This window comes from Bubalus kerabau, chromosome 10 (genome assembly GCF_029407905.1).
Source record: "Bubalus kerabau isolate K-KA32 ecotype Philippines breed swamp buffalo chromosome 10, PCC_UOA_SB_1v2, whole genome shotgun sequence".
NCBI classification, from domain to species: domain Eukaryota; kingdom Metazoa; phylum Chordata; class Mammalia; order Artiodactyla; family Bovidae; genus Bubalus; species Bubalus kerabau.
Window position 1 is genome coordinate 34,312,894 of NC_073633.1, and position 26,061 is coordinate 34,338,954.

General features: G+C 40.3%; 1 protein-coding gene across 22 annotated transcripts in view; it reads left to right on the plus strand.

Moving 5' to 3' along the window:
• FMN1 (formin 1) overlaps window positions 1-26,061 on the plus strand; it is a 497,917-nt gene that overhangs the window by 44,775 nt on the left and 427,081 nt on the right. The window contains exon 6 of one of the 22 annotated variants that reach the window (XM_055537279.1): window positions 7,030-7,760. The exons of 19 other annotated variants lie outside the window; for them this stretch is intronic. In XM_055537279.1, coding sequence (XP_055393254.1) covers window positions 7,030-7,067 — 38 coding nt within the window. In that variant the 3' untranslated portion in view covers window positions 7,068-7,760. Of the gene's footprint in view, window positions 1-1,141; window positions 4,447-7,010; window positions 7,761-26,061 lie in introns of those variants that run through there. 2 more of the 22 variants (XM_055537278.1, XM_055537280.1) reach the window with 2 other exon arrangements.

Here is a 26,061-nt window from a genome sequence, read left to right on the forward strand (position 1 = left end):
TGAACTTCAGTAAATATCCCCCCCATCCCAACTTAGAATTATCTTTATATTTTTTTGTCCTTTTTCTATTAAAAAAAAAAGATATTATAAAAGTTCTATTGCATCTGGGTCAAGGTAGGCACTCAGAGGACATTCAGTTTCTCTGATGACTGACCTTGAACTCACTGAAGGGCCAGTTCAACAGATGGTCACCCTTTCACGAGACCTCTCCATACGATTGCTCAGAACCATTCCCTTTTCTTTGGCCCCAGCCTTCTGCTGGGATCTTCACAGCACTTCAGGATACAGTCATTAGAATCACGTGAATTCCTTGGCAGGAAGACTGCCTGTGTTTTTAACATTTTATTTTAAAAAAAAAAGGCATTGGAAAGCAGAAAAATGGGAGCAAGAAAAACCTGGTTTTTCTGGCATGGATAACTTCTCTTTTGCTGGGACCTTCCTCTGGGACATCCAAACATTGTTATCATCGTCCTTCTTTGAAAAGTGTGAAGGGAGGGGGTTCTCCAGACACTATTTTTCATCTGTATCTTGTGTTCCTGTCTCCTGCCTCCCATCAGTCCCCCTTCTCTGTGGCCATGAGTCCTCATTGTTCTGTGGATCCTTCAGTGACTTTGAGCAGCTGGTGGGTCCACACAGGGAGAATTTTCCTGCTTCCAGCTGCCTTTGTGTTTCATTTCACTTCTCCTACCTCCATATCGCAACGGAGGCCTCAGACAGCCCCACGTGAGGGTGGGTCATTCATTTACCACCACCCAACAGTAGCCCTTTATCTGAGTCCAGTTCCCACCTTTCTCCCACGTTAGCTATTAACCAAGTAGAGTTTATGGTCTGTAGACATTTATTTCCTGTGGAAATAGCATCTAGGCATTTAATTGAAGTGATGCGATTAAGGTTATTGAAAGTGCTTATTAACTACTCAAGTAAGAGATTAAGTCTGGCAAAATAATGAGATCTGTTTCCAGTTGGAGGGCTCTTTAGTGTTATGGGCAAGTAGTAATTCCCAGGAAAGACTGAAACCTGCTTCTCCTTCTCACAAGACCAGGCAGTGAAAGCCAACATTACCATCCACACAGGAAATAGCATGACCGCTCTTGGTCCACCTCCTTTTGGCTTTATAATTTTCCTTACTTTTCATTCCCAGGTCTGTGCACAGGAATTTCTTGTCTGATGGTGATATGATCAAACAGAGAATATGCTAACAATGGATGGTGGCCAGATTTGTCTTCTATGGTCCTCCTCTTCCCACACCCTCATCCTCACCTCACTGCCACCCTGGTTTTATGGAAACTGCTGTATGTTATGTTCCCAAGCCTTTGTGGAATGTAGTATTTTCTCAAGCCTGAGGGACTCTAGTTGTGTTAATCTGCATAGTGATATCCTTGGGGCTGGGATTCCCTTCTGTTTTTCTGGCCTTCTTTTACCTTTGATCTGAAATAGACCCTTTTAATGCCGGAAGAATCACATGGAACTTGGGTTACCACTCAGGAAGATCCCCAGTGCTGCAGTGCTCTGCTCAGCAATCTCATGATCTTTCTCCTTTGAAGTTACTGAGGTGGTGATGGAGCCACATGCCCCAGGCATAGTTCCTTTTGATACTGTGAATCATCTGACCAGTGCTTGTGCCCATCAAAAGATGTAATTAATGTCAACTGATTAAGGATTGAGAGGCATATTTATAGTAGATTTTGTTGTATCTAATGCTACTGTCAAAGCTTTGATTTCTCTTTGGACAACATTATGGGAAGTAGATATCAATTCCCCCTGTATTGATATTGAGGTTTGATAAATCCCAATAAAATTTTTAAGAAGCTCCACAACACTAATGGCTATATCCAGCCATTGAAGCTGACTACTAAAAGTATGTAACACATAGAAAATTGTCTGTAATTTATGTTGACAGAAAGTAAGATCAGGGCTTCCCTGGTGGCTCAGTGGTAAAGAATCTGCCTGCCAGTGAAGGAGACAAAGGTTTGATCCCTGATCTGGGAAGATTCCATGTGTAATTGAAACTATATGTAACTTTGACCTACCAACCCTATGTTAAGACTTTAGGTCACATAAATAGATGCACTAGTAAGAATATATGGAGAAGGCAATGGCACCCCACTCCAGTACTCTTGCCTGGAGAGTCCATGGACAGAGGAGCCTGGTGGGCTGCAGTCCATGGGGTCGCTAAGAGTCAGGCACGACTGAGCGACTTCACTTTCACTTTTCACTTCCATGCATTGGAGAAGGAAATGGCAACCCACTCCAGTGTTATTGCCTGGAGAATCCCAGGGACAGGGGAGCCTGGTGGGCTTTCGTCTATGGGGTCGCACAGAGTCGGACACGACTGAAGCGACTTAGCAGTAAGAATATATGTATAAGGTTGTTTATTGCAACATTGTGTGTAGTAGCCAAAGCAGCTGGAAAAAAAAATGGAGTGTCAATCAATAGAGAAATGGCTACATAAATTTAAATATATTTAATTTCTAAAGAATGGAACTAGATATTTAGCAAGTTGAAAAATAAGGTAGAGTATGCTCTGTTTTTCCAAAGACAACAAATCACACTCCTTTCTATATGTGAGCGTATATGTTTGGTATGGGTTTGAATATCATGGAAACAGTGTAAAGAAAGATAGTCCAAGGTGTTCACATTCTATATCTAAGGGTACGGCAAGGTGAAGGAGAGTAAGGGGAAGGGGAAGGAACCAGAAGTACTGAGGAAGAGCATTGACTTTTCTTTACATGTTTTAACACTGATTGTAATGAATGTGTCACTTTCATGATTTTTAGAGTTGCTGTTCAGTCGCTAAGTAGTGTCTGACTCTTTGTGACCCCATGAACTGCAGCATGCCAGGCTTCCCTGTTGTTCACTATCTCCCTAGGTTTGCTCAAACTTATGTTCTTTGAGTCAGTGATGCCATCCACCATCTCATCCTCTATTACCTTCTCTTCCTTCTGCTCTCAATCTTTCCCAGCATCAGGTTCTTTTCCAAAGAGTCAGCTCTTCACATTAGGTGGCCAGATTATTGGCACTTCTGCTCCTGCATCAGTCTTTCTATTGAATATTCAGGGTTGATTACCTTTATGATTGACTGATTTGATCTCCTTGTTGTCCAAGGGACTCTCACGAGTTTTCTCCAGCACCACAGTTTGAAAGTATCAGTTCTTTGGTGCTCAGTCTTCTTTATGGTCCAATTCTCTGGAAAAAACATAGCTTTGGCTATATGGATCTTTGCTGGCAAAGTGATGTCTCTGTGTGTTTTTTTTTTTTAATTTATTTTTTTATTGAAAGATAGTTGTTTTACAGAATTTTCATGAATCAGCCATAGGTATACATATATTCCCTCCCTTTTCAACTTCCCTCCCATCTCCCTCCCCATCCCACCCTCTAGGTTGACACAGAGCCCCTGTTTGAGTTTCCCAAGCCATACAGCAAATTCCCATTGGCTATCTATTTTACATATGGTAATGTAAGTTTCCACGTTACTCTTTCCATACATCTCACCCTCTCCTACCCTCTCCCCATGTCCATAAGTCTATTCTCTATGTCTTTTTCTCCATTTATGCTCTGTAAATAAATTCTTCAGTACTGTTTTTCTATATTCTGTATATGTGCATTAGAATACAATATTTATCTTTCTCTTTCTGACTCACTTTATTCTGTATAATAGGTTCTAGGTTCATCTACCTCATCAGAACTGACTCAAATGTGTTCCCTTTTATGGCTGAGTAATATTCCATTGTGTATATGTACCACAAATTCTTTATCCATTCATCCGTCCATGGACAATTAGGTTGCTTCCATGTTCTAGCTATTATAAATAGTGCTGCAGTGAACAATAGAATACTTGGTTTCCTCAGGGTATATGCCTAGGAGTGGGATTGCTGGGTCATATGGGTGGTTTTATTCCTAGTTTTTTAAGGAATCTCCATACCATCTTCCATAGTGGTTGTATCCATTTACATTCCCACCAACAGTGCAAGAGCATTCCCTTTTCTCCACACCCTCTCCAGCATTTATTGTTTGTAGACTTTTTGATGATGGCCATTCTGACCGGTGTGAGGTGATACCTCATTGTGGTTTTGATTTGCATTTCTCTAATAATGAGTTATGTTGGGTATCTTTTCATGTGTTTGTTAGCCATCTGTATGTCTTCTTTGGAGAAATGTCTGTTTTCCCCATGTTTTGATTGGGTTGTTTGTTTTTCTAGCATTGAGTTGTATGAGCTGCTTATATATTTTGAAAATTAACCCTTTGTCAGTTGTTTCATTTGCTATTTTTTTCTCCCATTCTGAGGGTTGTCTTTTCACCTTGCTTATGTTTCCTTTGCTGTGCAAAAGCTTTTAAGTTTAATCAGGTCCCACTTGTTTACTTTTGTTTTTATTTCCATTACTCTAGGAGGTGGGTCATAGAGGATCTTGCATTGATTTATGTCATCAAGGGTTCTGCCTATGTTTTCCTCTAAGAGTTTTTTTTTTTTTTTTTTTTTTTTTTAAGAATTGATGCTTTTATTTTTTTTTTTTTTAATTTTATTTTATTTTTAATCTTAACATAACTGTATTAGATTTGCCAAATATCAAAATGAATCCGCCACAGGTATACATGTGTTCCCCATCCTGAACCCTCCTCCCTCCTCCCTCCCCATTCCATCCCTCTGGGTCGTCCCAGTGCACCAGCCCCAAGCATCCAGTATCGTGCATCGAACCTGGACTGGCAACTCATTTCATACATGATATAGTGTCTGGGCTTACATTTAGGTCTTTAATCCATTTTGAGATTATCTTTGACTATGGTGTTAGAAAGTGTTCTAATTTCATTCTTTTACATGTAGCTGTCCAGTTTTCTCAGCACCATTTATTAAAGACACTATCTTTGCCCCATTGTATATTCTTGCCTCCTTTGTCAAAAATAAGGTACCCATAGGTTCATGGGATTGTTTCTGGGCTTTCTATCTTATTCCATTAGCCTGTATTTCTGTTTTTGTACCAGTACCATACTGTCTTAATGACTGTAGCTTTGTAGTATAATCTGAAGTCAGGAAGGTTTATTCCTCCACCTCCATTCTTCTTTCTCAAGACTGTTTTGGCTATTTGGGGTCTTTTGTGTTTCCATATGAATTTGGCTATTTGGGGTCTTTTGTGTTTCCATGTGTAATTTTTTGTTCTAGTTCTGTGAAAAATGCCACTGGTAATTTGATAGGGATTGCATTGAATCTGTAGATTGCATTTGGTAGTATAGTCATTTTCACAATATTGATTCTTCCTACCCAGGAACATGGAATAGCTCTCCATCTGTTTATGTCATCTTTGATTTCTTTCATCAGTGTCTTATAATTTTCTGTGTACAGTTCTTTTGTCTCCTTAGGTAAGTTTATTCCTAGATATTTAATTCTTTTTGTTGCAATGGTGAATGGGACTGATTCCTTAATTTCTCCTTCTGATTTTTCATTGTTCACGTATAGAAATGCAAGTGATTTCTGTGTATTGGCTCTGTATCCTGCAACTTTGCTAAATTCACTGATTAGCTCTAGTAATTTTCTGATACTATCTTTAGGGTTTTCCATGTATAGTACCATGCCATCTGCAAACAGTGAGAGTTTTACTTCCTCTTTTCCAATCTGGATTCCTTTTATTTCTTTTTCTTCTCTGATTGCTGTAGCTAGGACTTCCAGAACTATGTTGAATAATAGCGGTAAAAGTGGACACCCTTGTCTTGTTCCTGATCTTAGGGGGACTGTTTTCAGTTTTTCACCATTGAGAATAGTGTTTGCTGTGGTCTTATCATATATGGCCTTTACTATGTTGAGGTAGGTTCCTTTTATGCCCATTTTTTGAAGAGTTTTAATCATAAATAGGTGATGAATTTTGTCAAAGGCTTTTTCTGCATCTATTAAGATTATCATATGGTTTTTATCTTTTAATTTGTTAATATGGTATATCACATTGATTGATTTGCATATACTGAGGAATCCTTGTGTTACTGAAATAAACCCAACTTGGTCATAGTGTATGAGCTTTTTGATGTGTTGCTGAATTTTGTTTGCTAAAATTTTGTTGAACATTTTTGCCTCTATGTTCATCAGTGATATTGGCCTGTAGTTTTCTTTTTTTGTGTTGTCTTTGTCTGGTTTTGGTATCAGGGTGATGGTGACCTCATAGAATGTTTGGTAGTGTTTGGTAGTGTTCCTTCCTCTGCAATTTTTTGAAGGAGTTTTAGAAGGCTAGACATTAACTCTTCTCTAAATGTTTGATAGAATTCTCCTGTGAAGCCATCTGGTCCTGGGCTTTTGTTTTTTGGGAGATTTTTGATCACAGCTTCAATTTCAGTGCTTGTAATTGGGTTGTTCATAATTTCTATTTCTTCCTGCTTCTGTCTTGGAAGATTGAACTTTTCTAAGAATCTGTCCATTTCTTCCAGGTTATTCATTTTATTGCCATATAATTGTTCATAACAGTCTCTTATATCCTTTGTGTTTCTGCATTGTCTGCTGTAACCTCTCCTTTTTCATTTCTAATTTTGTTGATTTGATTCTTCTCTCTTTTTTTCTTGAGTCTAGCTAAAGGTTTGTCAATTTTGTTTATCGTCTCAAAGAACCAGCTTTTAGTTTTATTAATCTTTACTATTTTTTCTTTCATTTATTTCTGCTCAGATATTTATGATTTCTTTCCTTCTACTAAATTTGGGGTGGGGAGTTCTTTTTCCAGTTGTTTTAGGTGTAAAGTGAGGTTGTCTATTCAATGTTTTTCTTGTTTCTTGAGGTAGGATTGTATTGCTATAAACTTCCCTCTTAGAACTGCTTTTGCTGCATCCCATAGATTTTGAGTTGTCATGTTTTCATTGTCATTTGCTTCTAGAAATTTTTTGATTTCCCTTTTGAATTCCTCAATAACCTGTTGGTTATTTAGAAACATATTGTTTAATCTCCATGTGTTTGTGTTTTTCTTGTAATTGATATCTAGTCTCATTGCGTTGTGGTTGGAGAAGATGCTTGATATGATTTCAATTTTCTTAAATTTACTGAGGTTTGATTTGTGACCCAAGATGTGGCCTATCCTGGGGAATGTTCCGTGTGCACTTGAGAAGAAGGTGTATTCTTCTGCATTTGGATGGAATGTCCTGAAGATATCAAAGAAATCCATTTCATCTAATGTATCATTTAAGACTTGTGTTTCCTTATTAATTTTCAGTTTTGATGATCTGTCCATTGATGTGAGTGGGTGTTAAAGTCTCCTACTATTATTGTGTTGATGTCTCTGTTTTTAATATGCTGTCTAGATTTGTTTAATATGCCATCTAGCTTTTCTTCCAAGGAGCAAGCATCTTTTAATTTAATGGCTGCAGTCATGTCCACAGTGATTTTGGAGCCCAAGAAAATAAAATCTGTCACTGTTATGATTTTTAAAGTGTTATTGAACTAATTTTTAAATAAAAATATACACCACCTATAGGGGTTGTTTGTGTATATGTATGTTTTGGGGTGGGTGGTGAAGCTATACCACAATTTTCTGTGTCTTTCCCATGTTCTTTAAAGAAACAAGAAGCTCAGTATTGAGGTTAGAGCACTGTTACAAAGGAATATGCAGGTTGCTAGTGAGCTATGACAGCCATGTTTTAGAAGGACTAGTCAGGAAAGCAGGATTAGATGAAAGGGAGCAGTATCCAGAAACCAAGAGAAGAAGGAAGTTCAGAAAGGCTACTGACTCTCCTACACTGTTGGTGGGAATGTAAGCTGGCACAGCCACTGTGGAAATACTATAGAGGTTCCTCAATTCAGTTCAGTTGAGTTGTTCAGTTGTGTCTGACTCTTTGAGACCCCATGTTCTGCAGCACACCAGGCTTCCCTGTCCATCACCATCTCCCAGAGCTTGCTTAAACTCATGTCCATCAAGTTGGTGATGCTATCCAACCATCTCATCCTCTCTCATCCCCTGCTCCTCCTGCCTTCAGTTTTTCTCAGAAACAGGGTCTATTCCAATGAATCAGTTCTTAGAATCAGGTGGCCAAAATACTAGAGCTTCAGTTTAAGTATCAGTCCTTCCAATAAATGTTCCGGACTGATATCCTTTAGGATGGACTGGTTGGATCTCCTTGCAGTCCAAGGGACTCTCAAGTCCAAGTCTTCTCCAACACCACAGTTCAAAAGCATCAATTCTTTGGTGATCAGCTTTCTATATGGACCAACTCTCACATCCATAATGACTACTGGAAAAACCATAGCTTTGACTAGACAGACCTTTGTCGACAAAGTAATGTCACTGCTTTTTAATATGCTGTCTAGTTTTTTCATAGCTTTTCTTCCAAGGAGCAAGCGTCTTTTAGTTTCATGACTGCAGTCTCCATCTGCAGTGATTTTGGACCCCCCCAAAATAAAATCTGTCACTGCTTCCATTGCTTCTCCATCTATTTGCCATGAAGTGATGGGGCTGGATGCCATGATCTTTGTTTTTTGAATGTTGAGTTTCAAGCCATAGGTTCCTCACAAACCCAAAACTAGATTTGTTGTATGATCCAGCAGTCTCACTCCTTTGGCATATATCTGCACAAAACTGTAACTCAAAAAGATAAATGCATCCCTGTGTTCATAGCAGCAGTATTTACAGTAGCCAGGACATGGAAACATGCTAAATGTCCATTGACAAAGGAATGGATAAAGAAGATGTGGTATGTATATGCAATGGAATACCTTTCAGTCATAAAAATGAATTAAATAATGCTATTTGCAGCAACGTGGATGGACCTAGATTTTATCATATTAAGTGAAGTAAATCAGAAAGAAACAAATACCATATGACATAAATTATACGTAGAATGTAACATATGACATAAATGAAGTTATTTAAGAAACAGAAACAGACCCACAGATAAAGAGAACAGATTGTGGTTGCCAAGGGGGAGGTAGGGTAGAAGAGGGATGGATTGGGAGTTTGGGATTAGTAGGTGCAAACTAGTATATATAGACTGGGTAAACAATGAAGATCTATTGTATAGCACAGGGAACTATATTCAGTATCCTGTAATAAACCATAATGGAAAATAATGTATATATACACATCATATATATATATAAAATATCTTCCCCAATTATCATATATATATATGAAAAAATGTATATATATATGTGTAACTGATCATTTTGCTGTACGTAAGTAATTAACATAACATTGTAAATCAACTATATTTCAATAAAATTAATTTTTTTAAAAGAAAGTCTTCTGGGTTAGACAGGGTCCTGGTGCTGCTGTTGGTGCTAAGTCGCTTCAGTTGTGTCTGACTCTGTGCGACCCCATAGACGGCGGCCCACCAGGCTCCCCCGTCCCTGGGATCTCCAGGCAAGAACACTGGAGTGGGTTGCCATTTCCTTAACAGGGAACAAATACCCAGGCCTGAAGGAGCAAGGGAAGTGGGGATCAATGGGACCCAAACAGGGGAGCTTAAAGGGGAGGACCACATGACAGGGATGGTATCCTGTTGTGGAGGTACTTAGCAGAGAGGAAGCTGTGGAATAAATACCATGGTCTCACTCTCTGTTGGACTTCTGCCTGAACATCCTCCAAGTGAACCACCCAGAGGGCAGAGTGTAAGGAAGTGGGTGGGTGTCTCCAAGCTCAGCCTTCCAAGGCCCAAGGAAGAATGGAGAAGGGTCCGAGTAGATCTGGAGGGGCAAATGAGAGACAAGAGGACGCAGATAGGCTGCACAATAAAGACTAGGAAATGCAGAAAAATAGAGTGGAATTTTAAAAGGGCAACAGGATGAAAAAGAATGTGTGTGTATGTGCGGTGTGTGTTTTGATATAGAACCATGGTTATCTTGATAGTAAGTGATTATTACAGCATTTCATTCCTTTGTCATATGACCGTTCTACCTCTAAAGTACCAACTGCTGCTGCTGCTAAGTCACTTCAGTCATGTCCAACTCTGCGACCCCAAAGACGGCAGCCCACCAGGCTCCCCCGCCCCTGGGATTCTCCAGGCAAGAACACTGGAGTGGGTTGCCATTTCCTTCTCCAATAAAGTACAAACTAGAGGAAGTGAAAGAAATAATTGAAAGATTTTGTGATTCAGTTTTCAGTCTGTGGATTGAGAAAAAGTCATCAAGGTTTTAAAAAACAAAACTCTTATATTTAACATCAATTGATAGCCCATTGTGCTTGATTGCTTTCTGTGAAAAGCACAAAAAGAATTTTAAAATATCTTCCCCAATTATCTCAAGTTAAGAATAGCTAATAGCATATGAAATATGAAATGGATTTTCTACTAATGAATAATTTGTATTTTGAGGTCAGTTTCCTTGTAAAATAAATGCTGAGTGTTTCTCTCATTTAAATTTTGTTTTTTGAAAAGGAATAAGTTTCAAAAGCCAGGACCACGACCACGATCTGATGTTTTAAAACCCCAAGCTAGTTCTATATATGTGAATTTTTTTCCCAAATTAAAGTCCAATTGTGCTTTGAGGATAGCACCTTCTGTGGAGTTGTTTTTCACTTGTCTCTTTTCTATTCTTGGAGTCAGAGCACAATATTTAAAGCACGGGTGGCAATCTGTGGCCCTGCCTAGGCCTTATCCATCCATCTAAAGTCATTCCAAGATTTAGAAATGGAAGCATTAATAATGTGATGAAAAGTTACAGCTGCTGAAAAATCTTTATAAATAAATAGACACTAAATTTTGAAGAAAATTTTCTTTCTTCTGCCCTTTCTTTCTTTTTTCCTCTCTTTCTTTCTCTCTCTCTCTTTTTCTTCCTTCCTTCCCTCCCTCCCTCCCTTCCTTCCTTTTTATAACTCAACCATTCTATTTCATAACATCATTGGTTGTGGGATATAAAAGACTCAAATTTTTTAAGTTGTAATTGGATTAGAAGCATTTTTATCAAATTGATAAAGCAGAATTCTGAATACTGAGATTCTGTGTTTTATTTCATTCCTCATGGGCTCTTCTGGAAGAGGGTATGTTTTGAAAACTATGAAGACTACTCTGGGCCACTGTCTCCCTCTTGATGGCTTTTATCAAGTAAATGACTGTTACTGCCCATCTTCTTTCATCAAATTCCTCATTATGTACAAGAAAGCAGCTTCTGTTAGATAGTTCTTAAATGTGCTTAAATCCATATTTAGTACATTTTTGTGGCCTTGGGGCTGTGATATTAGGCCACACCATCCTCCTGGAGTTCCTCTATGTGGCCTGGCAGCTCAGCCTCCTGCCTCAGCAAGTTCTGGAGTTCCTTCCTTCTCTCATTCCTGGATTGTTCCTCTGCATTGAACCCGATGCTTTTTATCTGGCCCAGAGCTTTCCAGGACAGAACTAGAGTTAGGATTCAGATATGTATAGGATGGAGAGGGACTTGTGGGAACCATGAAGGTTATTGAACCATAGGGAGGAACAGGGGACAGTGGAAGAAGTATCACGAGAAAACAAGTCTGGACCAAAAGTCTGTGTATAGATATTTCCTCGTTCTCCTGGGCTTCCCTGGTGGCTCAGAGGTTAAAACGTCTGCCCGCAATGCGGGAGACCCAGGTTCGATCCCTGGATCAGGAAGGTCCCCTGGAGAAGGAAATGGCAATGCACTCCAGTATTCTTGCCTGGAGAATCCCATGGACAGAGGAGCCTGGTGGGATACAGTCCCACAGGGTCGCAAAGAGTCAGACACGACTGAGCGACTTCACTTTCACTTTCACTATACTCTAGGAAGAAGGAGCTTTAGCATGAAGGGAATGAAGAACTTTGAAATCAGGAGCCCAGCAGTTTTGCAGTATGGAAGAGCTATTCAAGAGAAGCAGAAGGTTTTTTTGTTTAAAATATTTATTTTATTGAAGTATAGTTGATTTACAATGTTATGTTCATTTCTGCTTTGAAAAATGCAGAGTGATTCAGTTATTCATATGCATATCTTTTTCATATTCATTTCCATTATGGTTTATCATAGGATATTGAATATAGTTCCGTGTACTATAGAGTTGTGGTTAATCCATTCTGTGTATAATAGTTTGCATCTGCTATTCCCTACCTCCCAGTTCTGCCCTCCCCGCACTTCCCCACCAGCAACCACAACTTTGTTCTCTATGAGTCTAAAGAGAGGAAGAAACTTTCTTGCTGGCCAGAAGCAGCCAGCCTTGTGTCAACTCTTTATGACCCCATGAATTGCAGCACACATGGTTCCCTGTCCTTCACCATCTATCTCCTGGATTTTGCTCAAACTCATGTCCATTGAGTCGGTGATGCTATCCAACCATCTCATCCTCTGTCATGCTCTTCTCCTCATGCCTTCAGTCTTTCCCAGCATCAGGGTCTTTTCCAATGAGCTGGTTCTTTGCATCAGGTCCCTAAAGTATTGGAGCTTCAGCTTCAGCATCAGTCTTTCTAATGAGTATTCAGGGTTGATTTCCTTTAGTATTGACTGATTTGATCTCCTTGCAATCCAGGGGACTCTCAAGAGTCTTCTCTAACACCACAGCTCAAAAGGATCAATTCTTCAGCACTCAACCTTCTTGGTCCAACTCTCACACCCACATATGACTACTGGAAAAACCATAGCTTTGATTACATGGACCTTTGTCAGCAAAGTGATGTCTCTGCTTTTTAATACACTGTCTAGGTTTGTCCTAACTTTTCTTCCAAGGAGCAAGCATCTTTTAATTTCATGGCCTCCATGGTCCCAAGTTATTAGCTATCCATAGGCACTAAGAGTGACAGAGCAACAGAGCAGAAGGGTGGTAAGGGCAGTAGGCCCCCACATACAGAGATCTTGAGGGACCTCTGGAGGGCATAACTGGGGAGGAAGGTCCTAAGGAGAGATGGGGCTTCATGCCAAGCAAGTGAGGAAGAGCTTCAGACATGGAGGTTCAGATGTTTGTGCAGCATATCACACAGTATTACTCTGAGGCAGTAAGTTGGGTCATCCAGGACTCACACATTTTTCCTAAGATATTCTGATATGGGGTTTTTGTCTGTTTGAAACCTAAGTTAAAGTTTTGAGGTGGAATTTTGCATTTGGAGGGAGAAACCCGCAATAATCCTATGGCTGATGAAAGTTGTTGATTTCCGGTTTAACCCAGAGGAATTGTGGAGAGAGTAAATAACCACATGAGGCTTGAGTCTACGCATGGTCTCCCCGGGATTCAGACAAGTCTGGGCATGTCCAAATAATGAGATGGTTAGAGCTGTCATGAGTCTTTTGCTCGAGTGCCTAAATGCCTGTCTTTTGCTCGAGTGATGGTCACCGGGCAGAGCCCCTCCAGAGGAAAGCAGGATTCAAGGCACAGGAGAGGGTACCAAGCCCGGAGGAGAAACAGCACTGGAAGCAGCATAATGTGTCCTCCTGATGCCCTGCTGACTTGCACCTGGCTTGTAGGGAGAGAGGACAGCAATAAGAAAGTAGTGTGAAAATTTAGAGTAATTTTACTAAAATATTCCTAAGACAGTGATGAAGGCAGGGTCTTCATAAGAGACTGTGGGTGAAGGGGCCCCGCTCCTGGTGCTGCTGAGGCAGGATGTGACCGGGAGCACAGTGGGGGGAATTGGATTTGAGCTGGTTCCAGGGAGGAGAGGGGAGGTGGGGAGGTGGGCAGGAGTGTGTAAACAATGCACCTGGTACCTTAGCTGCAGCGCCCCAGCAACAGTTCTAGCAGCATCCAGAGGCACTTTCAGCCTCTAGACAAGTGAGGATGGTGGTGTCAGTGAGGGATGAGGGAGATCAGGTCCATGCATGCTTGTGCTTCCTGGAATGATTTGGTGACATTGTTGTCTAGGGGGAGGGGAGCCCCTAAATTGGTCGAGCCAGAGAAATACTGACTTTGCATGCATGCGTGTTAAGTCGCTTCAGTTGTGTCCAGCTCTCTGCACTACAGCCGGCTGGGCTCCTCTGCCCATGAGACTCTCCAGGCAAGAATACTGGAGTAGGTGGCCATGCCCTTCTCCAGAATATTGACTTTACAGTTTTATTACTCCCTTGGCTGCATTTGAAGGATGGAAGAATATCAAATTCACAGGGTTCTTTTGAGAATTGAATGAAATAATGTTGATGAAAATACTTCCTAACATATTAGAAAGTGTTAGCTTTATTACGATTACAGACCATTATTGGTTCATTGGGCAGAAGGGATTTTAATAAGCTACTCCCTTTGGTGTTTTCCAGTGACGAAATTATGCTACAATAATAGGTCACAATGGGTTATTCTATGTGAATTTCCCGATTTGCTCTCAAAGATTCTACATTTGCCTCTATTTCTTAAGTCACATGCTATTTTTAAAGTGAGATTGTTCCCTTATTTTTTTTTCCTTCCAGTTTTATTGACATATAATTGACACTGTATAAGTTTAAGGTACACAGTGTAATGACTTGATTTACATACATTATAAAATGATTATCACATGAATTTAGTGAACATCTATGCAATGTTAAAGAAATAGAAAAAATAATTTTTTTCTTGTGATGAGAATGCTTAGGATTTACTGTTAACAATTTTCATATATGACATACAGCAGCATTAATTATTTTTATCGAGTTTTACATTATATCCTAGTACTTATTTATCTTACAACAGGAAGTTTTGACTTTGACTACCTTTATCCAGTTCTCCCATTTCCCACCCCTCACTGTGGTAACCACAAATCCGATCTCTCTTACTCAATTTTCTTGGTTTTTGAAGTGTAATTAACCTGCAACACTATGTCATTTCCTGTTACTCTGCATAGCAATTCAGTGTGTCTATGCATTTCAAGCTGATCACGACCCTAAGTCTAGTTATTATCTGTCACCATACAAAGATAATACATATTTACTGACTATATTCCCCATACCGTACATTTCATACCCTGGGCTTATTTTGTATGACTTAATCTCTCTCACCTATTTCTTCCTCCCCCATCTCCTTGCCGTCTGGGAATGACTTGTTTGTTCTCTGTATCTATAACTCTGTTTTGTTTTGTTTGTTGGATTCCTTTCTGGTTTTTGTGTATCTGTTACAGATTTTTGGTTTGTGGTTATTACGAAGCTTACATATAGTTATCTGTTGATCTGTCTACATCTATCTGATGGTTTTAAGCCAGTGATCTCTTCATTTCAAACACATTTTAACAACTCTGCATTTTACTCCCCTCAAACTACGTTTACCGTTTCCTGAATCATATTTTACATCTAATTGTTTTGTGTATCCCTTAACTACTTATTGTCAGAGAAGGCAATGGCACCCCATTCCAGTACTCTTGCCTGGAAAATCCCATGGACAGAGGAGCCTGGTAGGTTGCAGTCCATGGGTCGCTAAGAGTCAGATATGACTGAGCGACTTCACTTTTACTTTTCACTTTCATGCATTGGAGAAGGAAATGGCAACCCACTCCAGTGTTCTTGCCTGGAGAATCCCAGGGACGGGTGAGCCTGGTGGGCTGCCGTCTACGGGGTTGCACAGAGTCGGACACGACTGAAGTGACTTAGCATAACTACTTATTGTAGATATAAATTATTGTATTACTTTTCTCTTTTGACCTTCCTGTTAGCTTTGTGCATGGGTGATTTATTACCTTTACTGTGTATTTTCCTTTACCAATGAGCTTTTTCCTTTCATAATTTTCATGTTTCTAGTGTGGCCTTTTTCACTTAGAGTAATTCCTTTAACATTTCTTGTAAAACTGGTTTGGTGATGCTGCACTCTCAGCTTTTGCTTGTCTGTAAAATTTTCAATTTGTTCATCAAATCTGAACAGAAACCTTGCCAGGTAGGTTATTCTTGGTTGTAGGTTTCTCGCTTTCATCTCTTTAAATACATGCGCCACTTCCTTCTGGCTTGCAGTTTCTGCTAAAGAGTCAGTTGATAGCCTCAGGGAGTTCCTATGTATAGTTGTTGCTTTTTCCTTGCTGCTTTTGATATTCTCTCTTTATTGCTTTTTCGTTTATTTGTTTCTCTCTTTATCTTTGATTTTAATTAGAATCTGCCTTGGTGTGGTCCTTTTGGTTTAATCCTTCCTGTGCCTCTCTGTGCTTCCTTTGGTTAAATGTCTGTTTTCTTTCAGGTTAGGGAACTTTTCAGTTATTATGTCTTCAAATATGTTCTCTGCCCTTTTCTCTCTGTGTTTTCTTTCTGGAAAATCTGTAATGTGATGGTCAGTACACTTGATGTTATCCCAGAGGTCTCTTAAACTGTCTTCATTTCTTTATTTCTTTTTATTCTTTTTTCTGTTATAGTGATTTCCACTATTGTGTCTTCCAGCTTACTGATACATTCCTTTGCATCATCTAATTTTCTGTTGATTACTTCTAGTGTATTTTTCATTTCATTGATTGTATTTCTTGTCTCTGTTTGGGTCTTTGTATTTTCTAACTCGTTGTTGAAACCTTCTAATTTCTCACTCAGTTCATTAGTTTTCTCCCAAGAATCCTTTGAACATATTTACCATCATTGTCTTGAACTCTTTATCAGGTAGATTGCCTGTCTCCCATTTCATTTAGTTCTTTATGTGTATATTTGTATGTATTTGTTAGGTTGACTATGTTTCTTGACCACAGAGGAGTGGCTTTATGTAAGAGCATGCCAGCAGCACACTCCCCTCGGGTCACCAGCACGATATGCTCCAGGGATACTCCCTATGTGGGTCCTTCTGATGTGGCGGACTGACTACTGTGGGTGGTCTCGTAGGCTCTCTGGTCCCCTAGTTTGGTTTGTTGCCAGGCCCTGTCTTATATGGAAGGTGTTTTTACTGGGCTTCCCTGGTGGCTCAGCTGGTAAAGAATCTGCCTGCAATATAGGAGACCTGGGTTCAGTCCCTGGGTTAGGAAGATCCCCTGGAGAAGGTAACGGCTACCCACTCCAGGATTCTGGCCTGGAGAATTCCGTGGACTGGATAGTCCATGGGGTTGCAAAGAGTCGGACATGACTGAGCGCCTTTCCCTTACTTCACTTCACATCTGCTGGGGGGCAGGGCTGGGTCATGAGGCAACTGGCTGCTGAGCCCTAAGGGGTCCCAGGGTTAGTGCTGGCTTACTGGTAGGCAGAGTCAGGTTCTGGGGTGCATAGCTGTGGGGCTGGTGTTTCTGGATCTATTGTTGGCTTGTTGATGGGTAGGACCAGGGTGTGTGTATGGCAGAGGGAGGGCTTTGCAGGGTTAGTACTTGCTCACTGATGGGTGGAACCAGTTTCTTTGGTCTCTGCAACATGGCCCTGAGGGTCCCAAACTTTGTGTTGCCTGCTGGTGGGTGGAGCTGAGGTTCAGAAGATTGTGGACCCCACACTAGTATGTGGTCCTCTGGTGGACACAGGTCTTGAGTCCTCTGGTAGACAGGGCTGGGTCCAGGGGTTTCTGTAGGCTCAGAGTCTTAAGATAACAAGCCTTCTGGCAGATGAGGCTGTGCCTCTCCCTGGCTGGTTACTTGGCCTGAGGTGTTTCAGTGTTGGTTCCTACAGGCTGGTGGGCAGGGTCAGGTCTCAGAGCTAACAAGCTGGAGGGAGGATTCCATAATGGTGCCAGCGCCAATGTCCTTGTAGGAGAACAAGCTCCCCACATGGCTGCTGCCAGTCCTCTTGTCTCCAAGGTGAGCTCCAGTTGCCTTCTGCCTCTCTAGGAAACTCAAAGATCACCAGGTAGGTCTGACACAAGCTCCTTTCAAATTCCTGCTTCTTCCCTGGGTCTTAGAACATGTGGATTTTGTGTGTGCCCTTTAAGAGTGGAGTCTCTATTTCCTAAAGGCCTCTGGCTCTCCTCAAAGCAAGCCTCACTGGCCTTCAAACCACGTATTCTAGGGGTTCATCTATCTGGTGCAGGACCCCAGGCTGCGGGTCTCAATGTGAGGCTCAGACCCCTCACTCCTTGGAGAGAACTTATGCAGTTGTAATTATCCTCTCATTTGTGTGTTGACTATCTGGGGATATGAGTCTTGACTATACCAGATCTTCACTCTGCCCACCCATCTCACTGTGGTTCCTTTTTTTAATCTTTAGTTGTAGAAGATCTCTTCTGCTAGTCTTCTGGTCTTTCTCATCCACAGTTGTTCTGTAAATAAATAGTAATTGTGGTATGCTCATGGAAGGAGGTGAGCTCAGGGTCTTCCTACTCTGCCATCGTGGCCGCTCCTCCAGTCTCTTATTGTTTTATGAAGGTCAATATGGATTTTCACCTCATTTGCAAAAAACCTGAAGGTGGTAATCATGTATGATACCTGTGCTTCACTTCCCAGAATATAGCTTAAAAATAGTCCACTCAATAGCTTTTGAATTAGGGAAGTTTTATTTTTAAATTAATTAACAAAGAAGTTGAAATTGCATTTCCAATATTAATTGCACTCCAATATGAAATCAAAAATTAAAGAATGAAATACAAAAGAAAACAAAGGTCCCCTTTCTTTCTACCAATTACTTCTGAATCACCTGAAGTCATAGCTTTCCGCTACTGAGCTTTTTTAGTTTCTGCAACTAATAGTAATCTTGTGCCTCCTGATTTTCATGTCATATTTTTGTGAAGACAGTAGGTTTTGGACCTTTATTATTTGCATCTTATTATGTTACTACATATATTTCATAATATTCTCTCATTTTTCTGTGTATGTATCAATCTTGAGTTCCCATTAGGATTTTCCCTATCTTATACTTTGGTTGGAAAATTTGCAGTTCCTTAAATAGCATGCCACAAGGTAGTCAGCATGTATTAAATAAATTTTTATGGTTGTTGACTTTAATTAAAAGCAATTTTCAATTTACAAGTGACAAAGCAAGTGACTATGAGTGACAAATTTCCCTAAGACTGCTGCTGTTGCTGCTGCTAAGTCGCTTCAGTCGTGTCCAACTCTGTGCGACCCCATAGACAGCAGCCCACCAGGCTCCCCCGTCCCTGGGATTCTCCAGGCAAGAACACTGGAGTGGGTTGCCATTTCCATCTCCAATGCATGAAAGTGAAAAGTGAAAGTGAAGTCGCTCAGTCGTGTCTGACTCTTAGCGACTCCATGGACTGCAGCCCACCAGGCTCCTCCATCCATGGGATTTTCCAGGCAGGAGTACTGGAGTGGGATGCCAAGACTAGTTAGACAGAATAGTTGGAAATTCCTTCAGCTGGTGTGTCATATAACATAGCAGAGTAGAGTGGGTTTGTCTATGCCATTCTCTCGGTGTCTCATCTTCATTTGGTATCTGTTTCTGCTGATGATAGAACATGTCAGAATTAAAACAGATGTTTCCTTATTTTTATTTTAAAAAAAGGCCTCTCAAATTTAAGAATGGAGTCACATTCATCATTTCCCTGGAAGCAGGTTTAGTAAATGACATATGGCATGTATTCAGTGAATGTTTTTATTGAATGAATGAATACATGAATGAATGAAAGATGGGGAAATTTGGTCTGAAAACTGGTAAGAGGGGCAAATTTTTCCCATTTATCTCAAGTTAAACAGAATGAAACTGGTTTTATACCCTATTTTGTGATTACTGTCATATTATTTTGGTAGATGATTTTTTTATTTTTAAAGTAACCTTAAAACTTCTAATCTCTGCACAGGTTTAGGAATCTGAATGTACTCAGAGGATGGGAATGAAATTAAATGAAACCTGCATCCTCAAAAGCAAATGTTTTTGTGAACAAATAGACTGTTATTTTTACTGGAATAACTTTACATGATCAGTTTTACCAGCACAGACCTTTTTTTGTTGTTTTAATTTTAAATGAGTCTTAACTTTATTGTCAGAACTAGTTGCTGAGAGGTGGTCGAGTGACCAAACCTGAAATGGAAGCCAGAGGCTGCTTACTGTTTCGTGTATTTTGCTGGTCACAGATTAACCATGTTTCACTGTGCATGATCAAAGGCCAGCACATTTGCACCAAGATACACTTTATTGCCTAATACACTGGTGAGCTAGAAGGCTGGGCAGGTACATGTCACTCTTCTAGACTGTGATTCAGAGCTCCTAAAATACCTGCTTGCTGGGTGTCTGATGCCCACCATTGAAGTCTGTCTTGAAGCTTCAAACAGTGAAAACATTGTTGCTAGAATAGTTGTGTATAATACACATGTAAGCGGAGCCCATGTGATTGATTTCCAAAGCTAGGCACAAAACTGAAGAGATTAATTTGCCCATAAAGCTCCTGGTATTACCTAGCAAAACAGGTTTCTTAAAGGATGAGTTATAGAATGGGGTTCCAAAAATGGAAGCAGAAGTCAAGGCCAGGAAAGAAATGAACAGACCTAGAAAATGACATGAGAACTTGAGACCCTGAACAAGTGGGCAGTATGATAGCACCAGGGACCTTAATTAGACCAGTAAATTCCTCTGCCTCTGGTATATAACTTCACTTGAGTCGTGGATGTGATATGCCATTATCTTCACAGGTTCTTTCCTCATTCAAGGAGAGGGGATTATTCTGGACAGGTCATGCAGGAGACAGAAATTCAGGAGACTATTTTAAAATTCTGCCTACCACAGTGTCCTTCCATTGTCTAGAAGCATCCGTTCCTGTCTCTTCTTGTCTCCTGCTTCCACTGTCAGAACCCTGTCCCTACAGCTTTCCCTCATGGAACCTGATCCATATCCATAATAGATTCTTCTTACTTCTGGGTCATAATAATCCTAGTATATTGGTTAAGAGTGTGTGCTAAAGTAGAACATTTTAGTTCTGCAATCTAAAGGGCTTGGCACAGTGTCTAGCATATAATTTTCCAAAAATGTTTAGATATAGTTCTTAATATATCCTGTATCAATGGTTTTATTCATTTATTATTTCTATACATTTAGATACCCTAATAGATTCCTGTGTATCCTTCAAAATTCATCCTAACCTTGATTATACAAAATGTCAATGTGTGCACAATGCTGGGAAGTTGAATGAAGGGTATAGGGGACTCTCTATTTTTCAACTTTTCTATAAGTCTAAAATTATTGCAAAATAGAAAGTTTTTTTAAAAAGTCCTAAATGTTACCTCCCTTATAAATCTTTCTGATTCCCCTCATTGTAGAATAAACACTTTCATTTTACTTCTGTGGAACTCTACATATGATGTTTATCACATTCTATCGTATTATTTGTTTATGTATCTTTCCAGAATGTAAACTCTGTGGACGCAAAGACTTAGCTTTATTCGTCTTTTTTTCTCTAATGTATGGTATCACATCTGGTATTGCTTATAGCACAAATTACATAAATACCGGCTCAATAAGTAATTGTCAAACAAATTTTTATTAATTGTGTACAATAAATTCACCAGTAGCAAAATGAACTGTGGTGATAGGAACTTATGGGAAGGTCAGCATGGTGTAGAACAGTAGCAGCATTATTAGCCACAACTGGAAACTTGTTAAAATGCTGTTCCCTGGGTCTCAGGCCTACTGAATCAGAAATTCTGAGAATTAGAGCCAAGCTGTCTGTGCTTAACCACTTCAGTGGAGACCAAAATTAAAAACATAAATTATTTACTACTGTATTGCTACCATATGAATTCAAAATATTTTAGGTTTGGTTTTTTTAGACGGAAATGATATAGATGAGTGATCCTTGAGAAATAACTGAATTCCCATTTAGCCATTTCTGTAATGATTTTGAATAACTGTTATAGAATTTATCAGATATAGGAGCCTATATACTTATAAACATGAAAAAATTCTTAATATTCTTTATTAGCTTCCTCACAAACCATTCTTGTGCATTGCTTTAATACAGAAAGGTAGAATGCTATTCTTGAATACTTCCCTGTCTGACATTTGTTGCTGTGATCACAACTTTTTCCCTGTTAATCATAATATTCACCATTATGGCCTCAACACAGATGTCTTCAAATAGCTACTGATGCCAAGGACCAGCTGCTGTCATGTGGTCCAAGACGCTGTTTCTCCAAATTGTATTTAAGTGTCCATTAGATTTTCAGTATAGAGCTTTTGTAACCAGTTTTATGTTATCAGCAAATATTTCTGGAGTTAGAGGGTTTCATCTACTGAGTAATTAAGATATTACAATCACACATCTGCTGCTTTATTCCAAAGAGAAGCACTACTATTTTGTTGCCATCTTTCTAATTCCTTTAAGAGAACATGTCTGAGAAAATCATATGATAATGTATGACTAATCTCACAAAGAGCCTGAATCAGGAAAGTATTTGCCTCTTTGCGGCTAAGTCGTAGCCTCTGTGTTATTGGAGGAAAATCACTTCCTTATGTCCTCTGGGCAATATTTTCCTTTTGGAGACTGCCCGTTCAGGACTCACCTGCCTTTTGATGCCTTCTTCCTTTTCCTGCTAAACAGACCGTAATTCCCACAGCTATTTGGTTGAGCTGGGCTGGGGAAGAAGACCCTGCCTTGGAATCAGGAAACCGATGTTGAAATCCTGCCTCTGTCAACTACTAGCAGTATGACTATAAGGTACAACCTCGTCAAGTCTCATACTGAACAATGGATTAATAGCATCATCCTTTCAGAGTTGCTGAAAGAATTAAGTGAGAAAGCATACATGGGAGTGCTTTATAAATATAAGGGATTCTTTCTATAATTATGAATAGCTGCCTTGAAAAGAGCAATCACTTTTCATTTATCCTTAGTGAGCCTAATAGTCTCTATGCCAAAGAGGCCCAAAGTTAAAAGGACATTCTCTGCCGACTACATCCTGGGAAACTGCATTTATTTTCTTATTCTCAGGGGCACTATTTACTGTCATTTCTTCCATTTAAGGAACCCATAAAAGGCCATAACTTTCTCAGTTCAGTTCAGTCACTCAGTTATGTCTGACTCTTTGTGACCCCATGGACTGCAGCACACCAGGCTTCCTTGTTCATCACTAACTCCCGGAACTTGCTCAAACTCACGCTCTAACTTTCGCAGCTTTGTATTTCAAGGCAAATAGGCTTCTCAGTAGTGAGAATGTGATCAATTGAAAACAGGTAAGAATAAAAAAGAATCAAACAGGTAAGAATCAAGGCAGAAAGAGAGGACACTGAAAGATGAGCTCCCCAGGTCGGTAGGTGCCCAATATGCTACTGGAGATCAGTGGAGAAATAAGTCCAGAAAGAAGGAAGAGATGGAGCCAAAGCAAAAACAACACCCAGTTGTGGATGTGATTGGTGATAGAAGCAAGGTCCGATGCTGTAAAGAGCAATATCGCATAGGAACCTGGAATGTTAGGTTCATGCTGCTGCTGCTGCTGCTGCTGCTAAGTCGCTTCAGTTGTGTCCAACTCTGTGCGACCCCATAGATGGTAGCCCACCAGGCTCCCCCGTCCCTGGGATTCTCCAGGCAAAACACTGGAGTGGGTTGCCATTTCCTTCTCCAGTGCATGAAAGTGAAAAGTAAAAGTGAAGTTGCTCAGTCATGTCCGACTCTTAGCGACCCATGGACTGCAGCCGGCCAGGCTCCTCCGTCCATGGGATTTTCCAGGCAAGAGTACTGGAGTGGTGTGCCATTGCCTTCTCCAGTTAGGTCCATCAAGGCAAATTGGAATTTGTCAAACAGGAGATGGCAAGAGTGAACATCAACATTTTAGGAATCAGCAAACTAAAATGGACTGGAATGGGTGAATTTAACTTAGATGACCAATCTCAAAGAAAGGCAATGCCAAAGAATGCTCAAACTACTGCACAATTGCACTCATTTCACATGCTAGTAAAGTAATGCTCAAAATTCTGCGAGCCAGGCTTCAACAGTATGTGAACTGTGAACTTACAGATGTTCAAGCTAGTTTTAGAAAGCAGAGGAACCAGAGATCAAATTGCCAACATCCACTGGATCATCAAAAAAGCAAGAGAGTTCCAGAAAAACATCTACTTCTGCTTTAAGACTTTGCCAAAGCCTTTGACTGTGTCAGTCAGTTCAGTCGCTCAGTCGTGTCTGACTCTTTGTGACCCCATGAATTGCAGCACACCAGGCCTCCCTGTCCATCACCAACTCCCAGAGTTCACTCAGACTCACGTCCATCGAGTCAGTGATGCCATCCAGCCATCTCATCCTCTGTCGTCCCCTTCTCCTCCTGCCCCCAATTCCTCCCAGCATCAGAGTCTTTTCCAATGAGTCAACTCTCCGCATGAGGTGGCCAAAGTACTGGAGTTTCAGCTTCAGCATCATTCCTTCCAAAGAAATCCCAGGGCTGATCTCCTTCAGAATGGACTGGTTGGATCTCCTTGCAGTCCAAGGGACTCTCAAGAGTCTTCTCCAACACCACACTTCAAAAGCATCAATTCTTCGGCGCTCAGCCTTCTTCCCAGTCCAACTCTCACATCCATACATGACCACAGGGAAAACCATAGCCTTGACTAGACAGACCTTTGTTGGCAAAGTAATGTTTCTGCTTTTGAATATGCTATCTAGGTTGGTCATGACTTTCCTTCCAAGGAGTAAGCGTCTTTTAATTTCATGGCTGCAGTCACCATCTGCAGTGATTTTGGAGCCCAAAAAATAAAGTCTGACACTGTTTCCACTGTTTCCCCATCTATTTCCCATAAAGTGATGGGACCAGATGCCATGATCTTCATTTTCTGAATGTTGAGCTTTAAGCCCACTTTTTCACTCTCCACTTTCACTTTCATCAAGAGGCTTTTGAGTTCCTCTTCACTTTCTGCCATAAGGGTGGTGTCATTTGACTGTGTGGATCACAACAAACTGTGGAAAATTCTTCAAGAGATGGGAATACCAGACCACCTGACCTGCCTCTGGAGAAATCTGTATGCAGGTCAGGAAGCAACAGTTAGAACAGGACATGGAACAACAGACTGGTTCCAAATCGGGAAAGGAGTATATCAAGGCTATATATTGTCCCCCTGCTTATTTAACTTATATGCAGAGTACATCATGAGAAACGCTGGACTGTATGAGGCACAAGCTGGAATCAAGATTGCCAGGAGAAATGTCAATAACCTCAGATATGCAGATGACACCACCTTTATGGCAGAAAGTGAAGAAGATCTAAAGAGCCTCTTGAGGAAAGTGAAAGAGGAGAGGTATGGGGAGGGAGGAGGGAGGAGGGTTCAGGGTGAGGCACACATGTATACCTGTGGCGGATTCATTTTGATATTTGGCAAAACTAATACAATTATGTAAAGTTTAAAAATAAAATTAAAAAAAAAAAAAAACACTCAACATTCAGAAAACTAAGATCATGGCATCTGTTCCCATCACTTCATGGCAAATAGATGGGGAAACAATGGAAACAGTGATAGACTTTATTTTTTTGGCTCCAAAATCACTGCAGGTAGTGACTGCAGCAATGAAATTAAAAGACACTTGCTCCTTGAAAGAAAAGTTATGACCAACCTAGACAGCATATTAAAAACAGAGACATTATTTTGCCGAAAACATCCATCTAGTCAAAGCTATGGTTTTTCCAGTAGTCACGTATGGATGTGAGAGTTGGACTATAAAGAAGCTGAGCATGAAAGAATTGATGCTTTTTTTTTAAATTAAATTTATTTATTTTAATTAGAGGCTAATTACTTTACAATATTGTATTGGTTTTGCCATACTGTGGTGTTGGAGAAGACTCTTGAGAGTCCCTTGGACTGCAAGGGGATCCAACCAGTCCATCCTAAAGGAGATCAGTCCTGGGTGTTCATTGGAGGGACTGATGCTGAAGCTGAAACTCCACTACTTTGGCTACCTGCTACGAAGAACTGACTCTTGAAAAGACCTTGATCCTGGGAAAGGTTGAAAGTGGGAGGAGAAGGGGGCCACAGGATGAGATAGTTGGATGACATCACCAACTAATGGACATGAATTTGAGTAAACTCCAAGAGTTGGTGATGGACAGGGAGGCCTGGCATGCTGCAGTCCATAGGGTTACAAAGAGTCAGACATGACTGAGTGACTGAACTGAACTGAACTGAAGAATCAAACAGCTCCATGATGATCTTGGTGTTAGTGGTAACAAGGAATAGATTCCAAAATACGTGGACTCAAAACTAGATGAATTTGACTGGATCCACAATTGAGGGAGAAAACAGAGTAAAGGATCACTAGAAGGTTCCTGCCCCAAGTGCTGGGAAGATAGCTGCTTTAGTGAAACTCGGTGGGTCTGCAAACAGATGAAAAGTCATAGTTAGAGTGTTGATGAATGCACCTATGTCAAAATGTAGAGAAATATCACTGTCATGTCATGGTCTCATCACTACTCCCTGTCCTGTTCAGATCTTTT